Below are 19,140 nucleotides of genomic sequence, written 5' to 3' on the forward strand. Positions count from 1 at the left end.
ATTTCAGACGCATTGCATAATGTAGATTTGAGATTCTAACATTTTTAACACATTTATTTACATGTGAAAGAAAGATTGAACAATTTTTGACATTCATCTTTAAAAATAAGCTTAATAATCACTCAATAAAAATATTGATATATTTAAATCATTCATTCACTCATTATACACAATTTATTTAATCCCTAAGGGTCCACCTTCCCAACTCCACACCCTTGGACTTTCCCTAGCTAGTTTCCCCTTTTAGATGGTACGATAACTTAAGTAAATTGTATTACTTGATCTTATATTAAACTAAGTTTTATAATTTTTAAATTTAATTATCGAAATTTATATAAAATTAAATAAATATTAATATTTAATTTAATAATTATTAAATTTATTATCAATTGCGCTCATTATATTATGCCCCTGTTTTGTGTGTCAATGATCAACATATAAATTGATGTTGTCGGTCACTGATAAGCTCCTCAGCAGGACTACTGTCCATTGGTCGTCCATTTCTGGGGAACCTTTGCATGCTTGCTTGTGTCATCTAGATATCATATACTATACCCCAAAAACAATTGATTAATTATTTAAACTTTAATCATTAACCTTCTTCTTTTCAATAAATTAATCAAAACCTTTTAATGCAAATTTAAGATCTTTAATTTAATTTCAATTATCAATATTTAAAAATAATTTTTAAATATATACACTGAACTATGAAGGGTGCATTGGTTTAACTTCATATAAAAAAGTAAAATAATTGAAGTACATTCGAACAACACCTAATTCAAACATTATATTAAAAAACAACTTATATAGATTACTATTTTTAATCATTTAAATTAATCCAGGTGATTTAAATCCTAATTTCTTAATTTATTAGACTATATAGTTAAGAATGAAGCATACCAATAAACTTTAACTTAGTGATAGTAGAATCATCTCTAGGATTTTGAGGTTATCAGTGATAGGATAAATAACTAAACAATTTTTTTTATTTTAATGTAAATCAGAAGATCATTTTATTATTGAAATACAACATAAATTTTACCTTTTTTTCTAATTAAAAAAAATGTATAATGGCATAGTAACTACATAGTTTTTTTTTTATTGTCTTTCGTGATTCTGTTGTAGGTTGGCTAAATGGTGAGGGTTGTTTCTTATTGTAATCCTATGTGCGTAATAGTTGAACAAGAGGTGGGATGGATCGTTGGATCTGCTTGCTGACTGGAGTAAGAGTATGACGCGAGTGGGTCGCTAATGATCATAATCATCATCGCCCATTTCTCTTTGCCGATGCAGTCCTTCTACTTTCTCGACTCTATGGCCTTTAGTTCTCCCTTAGGTTCGAGGGCCTTGGATTTGCTCTTATGAGTGCCCCTAACTTCTGTAGCTTTTGGTAGTTGTGCCATGTGCTTCTGATTCTTTGGCTAGAGACAAACTAGCCTTTGTCAATGCATGCCATCGAAAGGAGATGATGGTGCGGCGCTGATGGTTTGCCGAAGGTGATGCCGTGCTGATAGTTTGCCATGCCAAATCTTTGTTAGGGTTGAAGACCCTATCTCTTAGTCTAAGGTTGTGTTTGGTTGAGACCTGTTTGGTCTGCTATGGGCTAAGTGATTTCGGTAGTGTTAGGGACATTTTTTAGTATTAGACCAAGAATTTTATATGACTACACTTTCTTTCAAGTGTTGTAACTGGACTTTAATCTTTCGTCTTTTAATGAAATCTACTATCTTTTGAAAAAAAAAAAAAAATATATATATATATATATATATATATATATATATATATAATTCAATCACATATATGATGCGCAACATAATGATCAATGAGAATAAAGCTGGTTATGTAAATTAATTAATTAATTAATTATATATAGATATATATAACACAATTGATTTGAATGAAAACTCGAATTTAAATCATTAAATTTAAATCCTTATCATTTTAAAAACAACTCTAATACCATCAAATTAAAACTCATTAATTAATTATTAATTTTTATGAATTATATTAAATTTATAAGAAAATTACATATTTCCTTACTGTTTCACATCTCTTTATACGCATGGCAATTAAAAGAAAAGGATTGAAGCAGTATTGGAACTGTGGAACATGCATCAGATTTATGGAGCTATAATGGATACCACAAATTAAACAAGTGATTATGACTAAGTACCAATAAATTAATTAAGCACTGTCAGACTCAATCACACTCTTTAGTCAATTTAAGTATGTTTCCATATTAATGGAAACAACTGTCAATTAATTTGATATATTGATTGTCTTTCCAATAATTCATTAATTATAGCACTGAGATTATATACAATTAATAATGCAATATTAAGAGTGTGGAATATAATCAAAAGGGGAGAAAGTATATATGAATAAGATATTTTACGAAGGAAAAGGGCAGCAAGCAAATTAAAGACGTGAAGAAGAGCTTTTCGTCTTTCTTTCATGGGTTTAGTGGTGGGGAGTATTTTGTTTCTATGTGACACTTGCGTGTCTGTGGAATGCGCACAAAAATATACGCATCTATATATATAATTAGCAACTACCTGAGCCATTACAATCAGTTATTAATCACTTTAGCAATCGATTTAATAATTGAATAAGTTAGTTGTAATAAGATTGTTTGCTAATTCACTTTGTAATTAACTTATAAATCGATTATTATTAGCAATTGTAACATCCCTAATTTTCAAATAATTATTATATATATATATATATATATATATATATATATATATATATATATATATATATATATATTATTCAAATCCTGGTATTGTGGACTTCCTGTATGTACTTTCATTTCGTGGAAATTCGATCGTCATCCGAATCTGCAATTTCAGGTCGAGCAGATAAGCTGCTGGAACCATTTCATAACTGGGTCAAGATTATAGGCTACCCCACCGTTTTCAAACGTTCTAGACGCGTTCCAGTTGCCAAATTTTGCGTAGGTAAACTCGAACTCTACATTACTCAATTTTTGCCTTGTACTGGGTTAGAATAAAATTTATAAAATATTCATGGATGATAAGAAAATTACGATTCCTATTGCAATAGCCTTATAATATTGTTAAGGACTGCAGGGTAGGTTCATAGAATTTTTAAAGTTAGTTTGGATAGTTTTTGAAAAATATTAGTTTTGAAGTCTTATAATTGAGTTGTCTGATGTTGTGATTATTGCTTGGTTTGAAGGGCCCAAGAGGGGCCATATAATGATGATGAGATATGGGTTGAGTTTATAAGTATTATTTAAACCATTTTGCAGGTTGGGTAGGTCATAGGTATAGGGGAAACTCTGCCAGATTTTCAGCACAACTTAGGGTGTCTTTGGTCTTTTCTAAACTTGTATTGAGTCAAATGTATTAAATAATTGCAATGAAATTGTCAGGTGAGCCGGGACAGCCTTCCTCCTCCATCCAGCTGTCGTAGTGACCTCGATTCAAGTTTATGAGTAAAATATTAATTTTAATTGTAATTTTGATATTATTATATGTTCAAGCATACGCATGCATCACTTATAAATACGTATCTATGTAGTTAAACACTAGGCACATTTTATATTATATTCATAATTGTTGAAGTGCCATGGATGTTGTTTGTGGTAATTTGGAGCAGTGTGTGTGCGTGGTGTGCGTGTGGTATGGTATTGGATATGGACAGGATGGGTAGACATGGCTTGAGAGACACTCGCTGGTACCTTGTCCTTCGGGGTAGACACAGCTTGAGAGACACTCGCTGGGACCCCGCATTTGGTTTATTAAGCAAAAGTCTGGCTTGACAGACACTCACTAGCAGATGTTGGATTAAGAGGGCTGTATAGGGGATTAGCTTCTATATATGAATTGCTTGATAGTGTTGGGTGTGTGAGTGCTCCAAATTACCTTTTTGCTGTTATGATAAGAAAATTATAACGATGTTGCATTTCACTCCATATGGTGCATTAGCTTTAGATAGTTATAGAGATTATGATTAAAATTGATATTTTACTCTCTGAGCTGAACGCTCACTCCTGTTCATCTATTTTTTCAGGCTACAGGAGGATTATTTATTGTGGCTAACCTGCTCTTCTTCTTCACAGGTCCATTAATAGTATTTAATGTATTTTGTACAATTGAGTTAAATTTTAGACTCTGCATGTGTTAGAAGCATTTATTTTTATTTTGGGCCTGTATTATAAAAGTTATGTTGGTCCTGTAAAATTATAAACTTTATGCATGATGGGATTGGATGAGGGAGCTAAGCTCTTATTTGAGTTATGACATTTTGATTATGTGGAGGGTGAGCTGAGCTCCCCAATTTATTATATATTGTGTTTACAAGTCGGGCGAGTCAAAAACTCCTCATTGAATGGTCCATTTTATGGTTGGACTCTGTCCTGTTGAATTCTTGAAATTGGGCCCAAATGGGCCTTAGAGTTGGGTTAAGGAATAGTTAGGCTTACTAAGGGCCTCGGGGGCTTTAGGCTAGCCCAGGTCCTAGTGTCGGTCTAGCCCATAGGTTGGGTCATAATAAAAGTGGTATCAGAGCTTGGGCTTTAGATTCATGGGAAAGTGTGCACCTAGAGTTGTCACATGCGGAGTATAGGATTCTGTTTTGTCTTTTTTCTATAATTCTTCGTTTCTAGATTCTGTGTTATTCCTCGGTTAATATAAGAGTGCTTCAGTTTAGCACCTCAGTTTTGTGAAGTACATAGAAGTGTGAAATAGATTTAGCAGACATGTTGAGGTCTGCCATGGAAATAGGTTCTCCAAGAAACACTATATTTCTATCAGTATGGGTCTAAGTGTTGTGCCTATCTGGTGCTAGGCACGAGTACATAAAGATGAGTTTTGATAGTATAATTGCACTAGATAAGGGTGATGATACCACTGCTCACAGTCGTCAGTGGATGACCCAGTCAGAGTAAGTTTATGATAACAGTAGATTCAAAAGAAATAAGAGATGAGGAGACCTAGTTTGTCAGGACGTATCGTAGTAACTATTCAATGTTCTCGATGTCTGCTCTGTAAGCTGCAGATTACAATACCGATATGAGATTATTGTGTAGAGTTGCGTGCATTCCTGTGGTGATCCATAATGAGGGTATTTGCGGATAGCCTCTATTTTGGTATAATTATGCCAGAACAGAGTACTATATCTACAGAGGAGTTGGGAACTCCTAGTTAGGGATCTAGAGCTAGAATATCGAAAGGTCACAGTTGGATGGTAACTAGAGTCAGTAACTCAGTTACCCTAGCATGAGCTCGAGTTACATCAAGAGTTGTCATCAGACCAGAGGTTGTGGATTAGTTGCAAAGTAAAGGTGACATCTATAGAGTGAGACCATCTGGTCTTCGATATGGAATTTTGGATGGTTTTTGCAGTACGACAAATGTTTTTGTAACACCCCTAAGTTCGGTAGTGCGTTCTGCTGCTCCGGTGACCAGTGTTGTCCGGACAGCTAGGATGCCTAGAATTACACTTCGATATGAGTGAAAAGACATAAAATAATGAAATACAAGAAAAGAAAATACAAGAAAAACAAAGGAAAAATAATAGCAAAGAAATGTGATCAAGTTAAGCGAGCCGAGAACCCTAGCGATGGGTGACCGCACCGGGAAGTCACGGCGTGGACCGTTGACTAGCCACGATCATGGAACCCTAGAAAACATTTTTTGGACTTAAATAGACCCTTATTGAAGAATAAATATCATTAGGAAGATCAAAGAAAAATTAAATAATTAGTTCAAAGAAAAGTGAGAAATCGAAAAACAGACAAAACCGGTATTCAGAAAAATCTGAATGCAACGACGAGGACATTATGGTCAATCGACATCCCGAATTGTCTTTTGACCTAAATGTCCATTAAAAATAAATAATATTACACTTATAAAATAAAATGAAAAATTAATTTGGTGGTACCTAAAGTAAATAACAAGAATTAAGGGTTAATGTGGAATAAATGAAAGTTAAACTTATAAAATGCTTTTAATTATGTTAGTGGACCACTAAACATTATATTAAGTATTAAAAAACCAGGTTCCTTCCACTATATCTCTGCATTTATCTTCTTCTTCAATTAAAACTTCATTTGGCCGAATGAAAAGTTCTCCAAGCTTCATTCATGGCCGCCCATACACAAGCCCTCATGCACCATTGATCAAGCCATATTTCCATGCAAGTGTCTTCAATAAACTTAGTCTACACATCATGGGCAGCATGTAGGAAGCAAGAAAGAGAAGTTTTAGTGAAGATTAAGCAAGTCCCAACAATAGGTAAGTTTGAGTTTTTGAATATTTCTTTGATAAACTTTGTATACATGTTATGGGTGTTGGATTTATGAAGAAAATTTTCAAGTTTGAGAAGTTATTGATGTGTTCATTTTTGGGCAGCCATGGAGTCATGTAATTGATTAAATAATTATGCATATATTTGATGAGAAATGATGTTGATCATGATGATTTAATAACCTAGTGAATTACTTCACATGTATATGGTGAATTTTGCACTTGGAATGGGATTTAATGAATTGTAGGACACTTTGGTGTTGAAGGACAATTTCGGCAGCCTTCAAACTCTTGGATAAGTGTATGTGTTCATGAAGATATGGGCAGAATTGTGGCATTAAGAATTGAAGGATATGTGTATGAAATTGTTGTGTAAAGTGTATGTAAAAACTAGTGATGTTTATGTGTATGTGTAATGGTATTTGAACTTTGGGAATTAGAGTTATATTTGGTATGTTGAGGATAATTGTAATCTGCCCAAAGTGATGTTAATGTAAAGTAATAAATAGTTTTGGTAATGTACCAAAACAGATTTGGTAGGGAAGTAAACATATTGCAAGGTAAATGTGTGTAATTGATGTGTGTTAAGCAAAGTAACCAAGGGCAGTGTACATTTTAGCCAATAAGTTTAAATGTGTAACCTCAATTGGTATGAGACCAATTGAGGGTGGAACTAGGCACAAAATGTGCCAAATTTCATTGAGAAAACATACCAAAATTCTGCTTGCAAGGTGACCTAAGAAAATGACCAATTCGGATTAGGTGCAATTAGGACCTGAAAAATGACCTATTGGGCAGCAGTGAGTGTTTACGCCATAACTCACTCAAAACAGGTCCAATTGACCTGAAATTTTAACCATGAATAGTTAAGACCCATACCTACAAGTCTTATGAAGACACCAAAGCCCAGAAATGACCATAAGCAAGTCAAAAAGCTTGCACAAGTTCGGGTCCAAAAACTGGCCGAACCAAAGTTGACCAAATTGACCTAAAATTGACCTAATTTGATATTAATTGACCAGCAATAGTATAATGACCATAACTTGGTCTAATTACGGCGTGCAATAAGAAATAGATCTACAAGTTTGTAGTTTTGACCGAAACCCGAAAACCGAGGGAACTAGGTCGTCCGGTTAGGTCAAACTAGTATCCCGGAATCCAGCAAATTGCAAGAAAATGCACTAAACAAGGAAATGAGTTTGGTAAAACGTACCAACCCTAAAACCCTATCGAATGTGACATATTAAGGACACCAAAACCTAATTTACCTTAAACGCATCGAGGGTCGGTATATTAGGTAATTGAGCAAATTATAGCCTTCAGTGAATTACTTATCGAACATTATCGTTAGAGACAGTTTAATTTAGTACTGAAACACTTCAAATTGTGTTTCTCAGTTACCAAAGACTCAGGAAAAGGGAAGGAAACACGAGTCGGACCAGAGACAATTATCAGAGGTTTGTGCACAACTAGTTTTTAACTGATTTTGTTTTGAATATTTCATATGATTAAATGGCATATTTTTCTTATGTATTATGTTTAACAAGCATTGGATTTAATTCAATGATTATTGAAATTGTTATAGTAGGTATGAATTTAGCTTTGTGAAATGGTATTTCCACAAGTATTAAGCATTGTTATGGATTGAATAAATTATGTTTTAGAAAATTGTGATAGAACATATTTTGAATTGTGATGGCAATTTTCATGGAAAAATGCAATTGTATGATTTGAATTGTGATGAGCATAAAACTTTATTGGATATTGAAATTGACTTTGAATCGAATTGTATTGTGATTTATGCTCACTAAATGGATTGTAATATTGTTTTATATCTCACTATAGATGCTTGACTAGGTTATTACCCGCTCTCTCATTTGTTGAGAAGACAATGGAGTTAGTTGTGTTTTGATTACCATGGTATGCGTGCACAAAGCTTAGATTTTCCTCTGATTTGAGGTTAGATCTAAGTTTATTTTATCGTTATGGCCCTTGCGGAAGATTCATTATTGTGATGATGCGTACGATGATTTGACCTCCCGACCATAGGGAGTTAGAATCGATTCGACCTCCCGACCATAGGGAGTTAGAATCACATTGAATATGGCCCTTCGGATTAGTCTTGCATATTAGTGAGATAAAGATTGATTTTTGAGATACAGAATGGCTTTTGAATGGTAAGAAATTGTGATTTCAATTATGGTTTATGTATAATTGATTTTGTTGAATTACTTAAATGGTTAGTCATGATTTGATAAATTGAATTTTGTGATCAAAGTCATTTATACAAATGATTTACATTATTGGCAACGAATATTTTAAGTTTTGAAATTTGATGAGTATTCAGATTCCCAATTTATTTACTGTAAATTTTGTCAATGTATATTGTACTATGTTTTAAATTATAGTTGTGCACCACTGAGTTCACCACTCAACGATAGCTTTGTATGCTGTCGCAGGTAAGAAGAGCATAGAGCAATAAGTAAATTTCATTGAAGATATATTCAGGTCAGCTCCAGGTATATCATAGGTATACCCATGTACATAGGTTTTGATGTATGCATGTAATAATATGTATGTAAATTATTTGAGCAATTGTATAGAAACTCTTGTAAAATATTTTGGTATGTAATTAAATGTAAATTATTGTAAATGTAAATTTGAGATTTCATTTACTTGAATAGTTTTGTATTATATTTCTTGTATCTCAGTCTTTGAAAAATCACTGCGGATTTGAGTTGAGAAAAATGTTGTGTTGAGAAATATGTTGGAGTTGAGATTTGCGAATACATATTGAAGTGCTTTTTACAGGTTTTACAAGAACTGCTTTATCCAAAATACGAGGGCACTCTGCCAAAATTTTCTGAAATTCCAAATAATTCAAATGTGTCAATTCTATCACTTGATTCAAAAAGGTTTTAACACACTGTAAATAGTGCTCACCACTGTAAAAGAAGTAAGAAAAGTTTTGAAAATCCCTTGTAGTGTATTTAATGGGTTATTAGTAGACGGAGTTGGTAATTCATTAGGTATACTACGGGATCATGTTATGCCTTACAGAGGGGTAGGGTGTGACAGTTTTGCTTAGAGCTTAGTGAGAATAGTATACTTTGTGTGTATCAGCAAGGTGTAAAGTATAACCCTACTACCTAGGGAAGGTTGGAACTATGAATTAATGATTTACAGAGCTATGATATGATAAGAGAGTCATTAATTTGACATGGTTTTGGCAAGGTGGTAAAAGTAATACCTTTATTGCAGTAAGTTAGGGTATAGTCATATCTTTTCAGAAGGGATCGAAGGTTATTACTGATAATGATGACTTATGGAGTAGTGTCCCAGATGGGATTGTAGCATGAGATACAGAGTTGTTAGCTCAGGTGTTCTGGAGAGGGTACAAGTTCCATGTAGGAATTATAAGATGTAAGATCAAGATGTATGTAAGCCTTTAAATTGAATGACGAGTTTGGATATCTAGTATTTTAAGTTTCAGCTAATTAAATGGATATGAAAAATTAGAGTTGCTACAGATCCCCTCCCTAAGGTAGTAGAGGGTAGTATGTAGTCCAAAAGGGTAAGAATTGAGATCACGCAAGAGAAGTATGACTGTTATTCCCATAGTTCATCCTTAGCTTCTTAATGCTTAAGACTAAAGTATACTCCAAATAAAGTAAAAGAAAAAGGACAAAAGTTAGCATCAATAAATCATAGAATATGTATATATATATATATATATATATATATATATATATATATATATATATATATATATATATATATATATATATATGGAGTGCGGTTCAAATGCAGTAGGAGAGATAGCTTGAATGCCAGTAGAAGTCTAGCTAGGGTAGTTAGAGGATCAATTTTGAGTAACATTGAGGTATAGATGACGTGGTAGGGATAGTGAAAAGGTATAAGTTTCTGATATGACAATCAGGTTCAAAAAGAAAATAGAGCTAAAGGATGGAAGAGTGAAAGTCTGAATTTGGGTAAGATAAAAAGAGTTGGCTAAAGAATAAACTGGAAAAATAGATTAGGATAAGATTAGGAAGAATAGAGCCAAAATACTAAGGAGGTGAATGTGGTTCTAGTAAGGGTAAATGAGATAAAAAAAAAAAAAAAAAGGATAGAGAGCGTAGAAAAGGATGGCATTAGGAAGAATATTGTTAAGTTATGGAACCCAGAAGTACAGGACTTAGAGCAGGTCATAATTGATGTAGTGTTAGGAGCCTGAGCCTAGAGCTTAAAGTTACAGGATCTGGATTAGACCTTATCTGTTTTCTACCCCCCAAGCTAGGATAATGGGGCAACGACATAAGAACCCTTTTGGTTGTTGACTGTATAATGGAAATTAGGTGAGGTGTGCGACCAAAGTAGGTAGTAACTGTTGAGCGTGCTGTGATAACTTGAATTGTATTCTCAGATGAAGAAGCAAGATCAGTAGGAGTAAGTTGGATAAAAGTCAACATAAGGGATATAAATATGCAAGATGAGGGATAATGTCACTGAGGCTTGATATTAAAATTTAGAGTAGTGAGACCTAGAGTCAAAAATTGGAGTTAGACATATATTTTCAGTGTGATCAATAAAATAATTATGTAAAAAAAAGAGTAATAATAAATAAATAAATAATAGTATGATAATATGTAGTAGAACGTTAATAACGGTCAGAATAGGACAAGATAGGTATAGGTGTAATTTCTAAGATATTGAGAAGTACATGGATAAGAGGAATGATTGTTAGTAAGATTGGAGTAGATCTGAAAGAATCTGTGAGTGCTTTTATCTTCTAGAATATAACTAAGTATAAGGAGCATTGGACAAATAATTATAAGTATGGAAGATAAATGGAGAGTAAAAAGGAAATAGTAAATTCTAAGATGATATGTCAGGCAGGACAATAGTATAATAAATGGTAGATACAACTGATATATTGTAATAACGCACAATAATTACAAAGAAATAATAAAATTAAAAAGGGAGACTAATGGGTATGAGCTAAATCTTGTTTATCAAACAATGGTATACCATAAATGGTGGGAGAACATTTCTCCTTCTTTTCAAATTGGCTCGTGTTTCGATTCTAGGAGATTATGTTAAGAAGAGAGGTCGTGTCAAAGTGACCCAATTAATTGAAAATTTGATGGGCGTTAGTACATATCCAATCTTTTGAGGCAAAAATGACGATAATGGTGTACCTAATGTTAAGTATGAAAGAATGATCAGAGAGGTGACAGGAGTTAAATCGAACTAGTTACTATGGCTTACAACCATTTTTAACTATAAGCTGGAGGAAGTGCTATTTGCTAATGAGTTACAGCGAATGAAATTGTTACTAATGGGAAAAGTTGAGGCTGAAGTTTGGAAAGCTATGGGCAGTATATGTGATTATATTAAGGAGAATGAACACGTGAAGTATCTTATTCAGAATTAAGGCATGGCACATATTTCCCACAACCGTGTTAGTTCAGATGGAACTTATAATTTCTGGGGCTCCTATCCATCTAGGATGAGCAATTTCCTACTAAGGCTGGTAGGGAATGATAATGTTTTGATAGGTAAGTTGGGAAAAGGGATACAAAAAGAATTTTCTATGGCTAATTACAAGTGCTACGTAATGTGAAGAATGTGCTGACAGGAGTCAATCATAAAGTTAGAATTCTCGAAGTAATGGAACTGGTAATCAAGATAAGACTAAGAAATAAAATAAAATAAAAAAGAAAAAGTTGATGATGGGATGGACATCCTTGAAGGAAAAGGTGTAAGGGTGAGATAGGACTAAGATTAAGGAATAAGTACAACATGTTGAAAAGATATCAACGATAGCAAAAATAGGAAAAGAAAAGTGGATAAGATCCAAATGACAGGAAGAAAGCTCAGTAGAGCTAATTATAATGATGAGGATAAGAAGGAATAAGTATGCTAGGAACACACTAAGAGATGTTTGAAATAAGTTATTATGAGATGATAGATTAAAGGAGTAGTAGAGCCTCGATCTAAGTGCCAATGTGTCAGAAATAGGCCACATACTAAAAAGCTTTAGGAAGAAGTCTAGATATTTCCATTCCAGTGAAGGAGTGAGAAACGATAAAGTTGCATTAACTGGGTTATCAGGGAATACAAATACATTTGTCCTATAAGAGAAGAGACCCAGTTCACTTTCCAATATTGATAAGTGGTGTAGGGTACGCTTGACACTTAGATGGAGCTCTACATAAATAGTTACATAAGATGGACAGGAGCTGGTCTAAGGACCTTAGTAATGACACAAAAGAGATTGAAAATTTGAAGTATCATGGGAGTTTGAAGATTTATAGGTATTGACCATTGAGGTCATAGGACAAGTAAACATTTCGAACGAGATGAATATGATAGGTGCTACAGGAAAGCATTCCATAGGATACTATAGGGTAAGGAACATAAGTCATGTTTTTGGGGAACAGAGATTATTGAAACAAATGAATGAGGACTAAAGTCACCAAGAGACATGTTAGGGCGTAATAAAAGTGAGGTAAGCGCCAAAGTTGATTAAAGTTATCAGATATCAAGTCTAGAGTAGTGGAGTTATGATGAGTACTAGAGATGACGAAAAAAAAAAAAGAGGGGTAAACGAGTAGTCAGATGTGATGGTTTAGACTCAGAAGGAGGATAGTAGCTGGCATACTACGACAGAGGCAGATAGACAAAAATTTTTAACCATCCATGCAGATCCAATGAGAAAAGATGTAAAATTTGTAATGGGTGACCGTGTTCTTGAAGGTTTCTCCTATGAAAAGGGTTATGAGATTTAGAAAGAAAAGGCAAATTGGCACTCCATTATATAGGACCTTTTAAGATCATGGACAGAGTGGGAGCAATTACCTATCAGTTAGAGTTGCCACCAAATCTTTCTCATGTCCACCCAGTATTCCACATTTTCATGCTTAGAAAGTATGTTCTCAATCCTTCTCATGTGCTATGACCAGACACAGTGGAGTTAAATGAGAATTTGATCTTTGAGGAGCAACTAGTAGCCATAGTAGACTATCAGATGAAACAACTTTGGTCAAGGCAAATCCCTATGGTTAGTCCTGTGGAGGAGTTAATCTATAGAGGAATGCACTTGGAAGTTAGAGCGGGATTTGCGCAGCAAGTACTCATAAGTTTAATATGCAACTATGTATCATTATTTTGCCTTGTGTAAAATTTGAGGACGAATTTTCTATAAGGGAGAACGAATGTAACATCCCTAATTTTCCAATAATTATTTTATATATATATATTTTATTCTAACCCTGGTATTGTGGACTTCGCGTATGTATTTTCATTTCGTGAAAATTCGATCGTCGCTCGAATCTGCAATTTCGGGCCGAGCAGATAAGCTGCTGGAACCATTTCAGAACCGAGTCAAGATTATAGGCTACCCCACCGTTTTCAGACATTCTAGATGCGTTCCAGTTATCATATTTGGCATAGGTAAACTCAAACTCTATATTACTTAATTTTTTCCTTGTACTGGGTTAGAATAAAATTTATAAAATATTCGTGGATGATAAGAAAATTACGATTCCTATTGCAATAGCCTTATAATATTGTTAAGGACCGCGAGGCAGGTTTATAAAATTTTTAAAGTTAGTTTGGATAGTTTTTGAAAAATATTAGTTTTGAAGTCTTATGATTGAGTTGTCTGATATTGTGATTATTGCTTAGTTTGGAGGGCCCAGGAGGGGCCATATAATGATGATGAGATATAAGTTGAGTTTAGAAGTGTTATTTGAACCATTTTGCAGGTTGGGTAGGTCATAGGTATAGGGGAGACTCTGCCGGATTTTCAGCACAACTTAGGGTGTCTTTGATCTTTTCTAAACTTGTATTGAGTCAAATATATTAAATAATTGCAATGAAACTGTCAGGTGAGCCAGGACAGCCCTCCTCCTCCGCCCAGTCGCCGCAATGATCTCGGTTCAAATTTGTGAGTAAAATATTAATTTTAATTATAATTTTGATATTATTATATATTCAAGCATGTCCATGCATCACTTATAAATATGTATCTATGTAGTTAAACACTAAGCACGTTTTATATTGCATTCATAATCGTTAAAGTGCCATGGATGTTGTTTGTGGTAATTTGGAGTAGTGTGGGTGCGTGGCGTGCGTGTGGTATGGTATTGGATATGGACAGGACAGGTAGATACGGCTTGAGAGACACTCGCTAGGACCCGGTCCTTCGGGATAGACACGACTTGAGAGACACTCGTTGGGACCCCGCATTTGGTTTATTAAACGAAAGTCCGGCTTGAGAGACACTCGCTAGCAGAGGTTAGATTAAGAGGGTTGTATAGGGGATCAGCTCCTATATATGTATTGCTTGACAGTGTTGGGTGTGTGAGTGCTTCAAATTGCCTTTTTACTGTTATGATATGAAAATTATAACGATATTGCATTTCACTCCACATGATGCATTAGCTTTAGATAGTTATAGAGATCATGATTAAAATTGGTATTTTACTCTCTGAGTTGAACACTCACTCCTGTTCATCTATTTTTTCAGGCTACAGGAGGATTATTTGTTGTGGCTAATCGTAGGTCCATTAATAGTATTTAATATATTTTATACAATTGAGTTAAATTTTAGACTCCGCATGTGTTAGAAGCACTTATTTTTATTTTGGACCTATATTATAAAAGTTATGTTGGACCTGTAAAATTATTAACTGTATGCATGATGGGATTGGATGAGGGAGCTGAGCTCTTATTTGAGTTATGACATTTTGATTATGTGGAGGGTGAGCTGAGCTCCCCAATTTATTATATATTGTGTTTACAGGTCGGGCGAGTCAAAAACTCCCTGTTGAATGGTCCATTTTATGGTTGGACTTTGTCCTGTTGAATTCTTGAAATTAGGCCCAAATGGGCCTTAGAGTTGGGTTGAGGAATAATTAGGCTTACTAAGGGCCTCGGGGGCTTTAGGCTGACCCAGGTCCTAGTGCCGGTCCGGTCCATAGGTTGGGTCATGATAGCAATCGATTTAGTAACCAACAATTTAATTGCATATAGCAACCGACAATAGAATCAATTTGCTAAATTAATTAATTTTAACAAATATAATTTTTGGTAACATATTAATTGATGCTAACAACTGATTTTAGAACCGAAATTCTTTACCAATAGCAACTGAAATCATAATTAGTTGTCAATTTTCGATATCTTTAATTTTATAATTTTACAATTATTTTGTAAATCAATTATTATTTACAACCAATTTAACAACCGGCTGTCTATTGTTAATTTTACAAAACTAGTTTTTTTTTTTTAACATGTGTTGCGCGTTATACTCGTTATTCATATTCATGATTTGATTTTTTTTATATGTAATTCTAGAAAATTTTCATACTAATTAAATAATAAATCTTAAAATATTTTAAAATTTTATTTCTTTATTTTCTTAAGTATATATATTATATAAAAAATTAACATACCTCTTATAAATTAGTGTAGACTATAAAAAATAACCATTTATATACCATTATATAAATTTAATCAGTTCATATTCTAAAAAATAAATATATTCTATCCATAAAAATATTTTTTATAAATTAACAAATACGAATTTTTTTATAATATTTTTCTGTTGTAATATATATATATATATATATATATATATATATATATATATATATATATATATATATATTATTAATTAATAAATATATTATATAATGAGTGTAGCCATATAAAAAATGAAATATGGTAACTTTGAATAGGTTTTATTTTTTTTTATAATTTGGCGCATGTAAGAATAACCTTGTTTATAAAATCTAGAAAATTAAAAAAAAATAATAAATATATACCTAAATAGCCATAACAACAGAGATTATCAATTCTTCCACTATTCAAGATTTCTTTCTCCAACAGATAAAAACAAATATTAGTATTTTATTTTTGAGGTAACATTATTGTTTAGAGTATATACAAACATGGATACACTTGTAATTTATTGGCAATCAATTGAGTATATTTCTATTGACATAATGTTTAAGTATAATTCTTTTTTTTTCTTTTTTTTAGTTCTTCACTTATTTAAGAATTCCATTATTTATTGCATTTAAGTAAATAAAGACACCATTAATATATATCCTCTTATCATTTTATTTTTCATATACTAAAATAAAGTAATAAATTTTAATAATTAATTAAAAATTGACCATAAAAGAAAAAGTCATAAAAAATAAAATTATTATTTTAAATTTTAATTTGATATTCATTAATATTTTTGAAAATAGAAAAGTTTAAAAAAAAAGGTAAATTTCTGATTTTTTTTAGTTTAATTTTATAAAAATGATCAATTTTTTTTAACAAAAGCGAATTTTTATTTTTTATTTTTTATTTTATTTTTACAAAACAAATTAAATTTTTTTAAAGAAAAATAAAGCAACAAATTTATAAAAATAATTTCCGTTTTTATTTTTTATAAAATTTTATTTTGAATTATAATAAAAAAACTTAATTAAATAGAATTTAATTACAAATAGAATTAATAATTTTAAATTTATATAAACTATAAAATTATTTTAAATAATAAAAATTTAAAATAATTTAATCTTTAACAGCCAATCAAATTTTGTCTTTTATTGTCATTTTAATAAATCACCATGAATATTGTTAGCAAAACTAATATTCTCCTCTTCTCACAATTATATAGTATAGATAGATAAATTACAGATTATATATATATATATATATATATATATATATATATATATATATATATATATATATATATATATATATATATATATATATATATATATATATATATATATATATATTGTAAATTATAGATAGATTAATAATATTTTTATTTTTTATTTATTAATTTTTTTATTTTCATTAATTACTTCTTATAAAATTTTATATTTAATTAATTACTTCTTATAAAATTTTATATTTAATTAAAGTTTAAGTGTAAATAGGATTAAGAATTTTAAACTTATATAAACTCTAATATTAAGAATTTTAAATTTTTACAAACTTTAAATTAATTTAAATAATTAAAATATAATTATAAGTAATTTTAAACATGAAAGGGAATTTGGAAAAAAACTAATGTTTCCTTTTCTTTATACATTTATATATAATATAGATTATAAAAAAAAAAGTAAATTTTCACATAACAAATAAAAAAATCATATAAATAAATTGCACTAAAAATGGATAAAATAATAAATTTTAATGAAAACTAATTAGTTTTAAAAATTAATATAAAAATATTATGAAAACAAATTACTAATAATAATTAATAACTAAAATACTAACAAAATCTTAATATAAAAATATATTTATAATACATATTACAAAAACAAATGTGTATATATATATATATATATATATATATATATATATATAAAACAAAAATTATTAAAAAATTATTATTAATAAAAATTGCTACTGCAAATAAATTAATAAAAAAATAGCTTAAAAATTTCTATTTTATAACTACCAAAAAATAAATTAATAAAAAATATAAAAAAAGATAAAAAAGAAAAAAGATGAAAAAAAAAATAAATAAGAAAATAAATGAGAAAGAAAATATGATAAAAAAAAATAGATGAGAAACAAAATTGAGTAATGGAAATCAAAATAGATAAAAAAAAAAAGATGAGAAAGAAAATGAGAGAAAAGAGAAAAAAAATGAGAAAGAAAAATAAAATGAAAGAAAAGTGATGAAAGAAAATGAGTAATGATTTATATAAGTGAATTAGCAATTGATTTTAAATTACTAATAATAATTAATAACTAAAATACTAACAAAATCTTAATATAAAAATATATTTATAATACATATTACAAAAACAAATGTGTATATATATATAACAAAAATTATTATTAATAAAAATTGCTACTGCAAATAAATTAATAAAAAAATAGCTTAAAATTTTCTATTTTATGACTACCAAAAAATAAATTAATAAAAAATATAAAAAAAGATAAAAAAAGAAAAAAGATGAAAAAGAAAAAAAATAATAAAGAAGAAAATAAATGAGAAAGAAAAATATGATAAAAAAATAGATGAGAAACAAAATTGAGTAATGGAAATCAAAATAGATAAAAAAAAAAAAGATGAGAAAGAAAATGAGAGAAAAGAAAAGAAAAAATGAGAAAAAAAATAAAATGAAAGAAAAGTGATGACAGAAAATGAGTAATAGTTTATATACGTGAATTAACAATTGATTTTAATAGTAAATTTAGTTTGTTGCTGATTTTATCAAAATTGGTGAGAATTTTTCTTTGATTAATTAGCAACCGAATTATCAATAAATTACTAATAGCAATCGATTTTTAAATCAACCATAAATTTAAAAAAAAATTAGCAATATTTTTTCCTCATAAATAGCAATCAATTCTAGCTGGTTATAAAATTAGTTGCTAATAATAACTAATTTATAAATCAAGTAAAAATTAAAAAAATAAATTTTTAAAAAAATTAACAGTATTTTTCTCTCTTAAATTTAGTAACCAAAACAACCGACTGCTCTCAATTGCGAACCAATTGCTAAATTGAGAGCTTTTTCTAAAATGTTCTCAATTTAGAGTTTGAATGGTAACAGCTTTATTATTTGATTTTTCATTTTATAAAAACAAGAAACTGTTTTTTATTTTCAATTTTTGAATTTTGAGAAATCATTTTCTTATCTCTTTTTTTAATCTTTTGGATTCACTTTTTTATAGCAATAAATCAATACTAATATTTTTCCAAAAACAAAAAATCAACACTAATGTTTTTAAGTTAAAATTTTCAAAATAATTAAAAATATTTGTTTCTCACTATATTCATTAAATTCAGTTTATAAGAAAATATTATTTTATTTATATTCTGGGA

At 30.4% G+C, this 19,140-nt stretch overlaps 1 protein-coding gene across 1 annotated transcript in view; it reads left to right on the forward strand.

The window, feature by feature from the left end:
- Nucleotides 1–1,063: 1,063 nt before the first annotated feature.
- LOC131177592 (signaling peptide TAXIMIN 2-like) overlaps nt 1,064–19,140 on the forward strand; it is a 36,154-nt gene continuing 18,077 nt past the window's right edge. The window contains exons 1-3 of the mRNA XM_058142632.1: nt 1,064–1,078; nt 1,178–1,240; nt 1,385–1,471. Of these exons, the coding sequence (XP_057998615.1) occupies nt 1,064–1,078; nt 1,178–1,240; nt 1,385–1,471 (165 nt within the window). The remainder of the gene's footprint in view (nt 1,079–1,177; nt 1,241–1,384; nt 1,472–19,140) is intronic.

The sequence above is a fragment of the Hevea brasiliensis genome, unplaced genomic scaffold (genome assembly GCF_030052815.1).
Source record: "Hevea brasiliensis isolate MT/VB/25A 57/8 unplaced genomic scaffold, ASM3005281v1 Scaf61, whole genome shotgun sequence".
Lineage (NCBI taxonomy): Eukaryota > Viridiplantae > Streptophyta > Magnoliopsida > Malpighiales > Euphorbiaceae > Hevea > Hevea brasiliensis.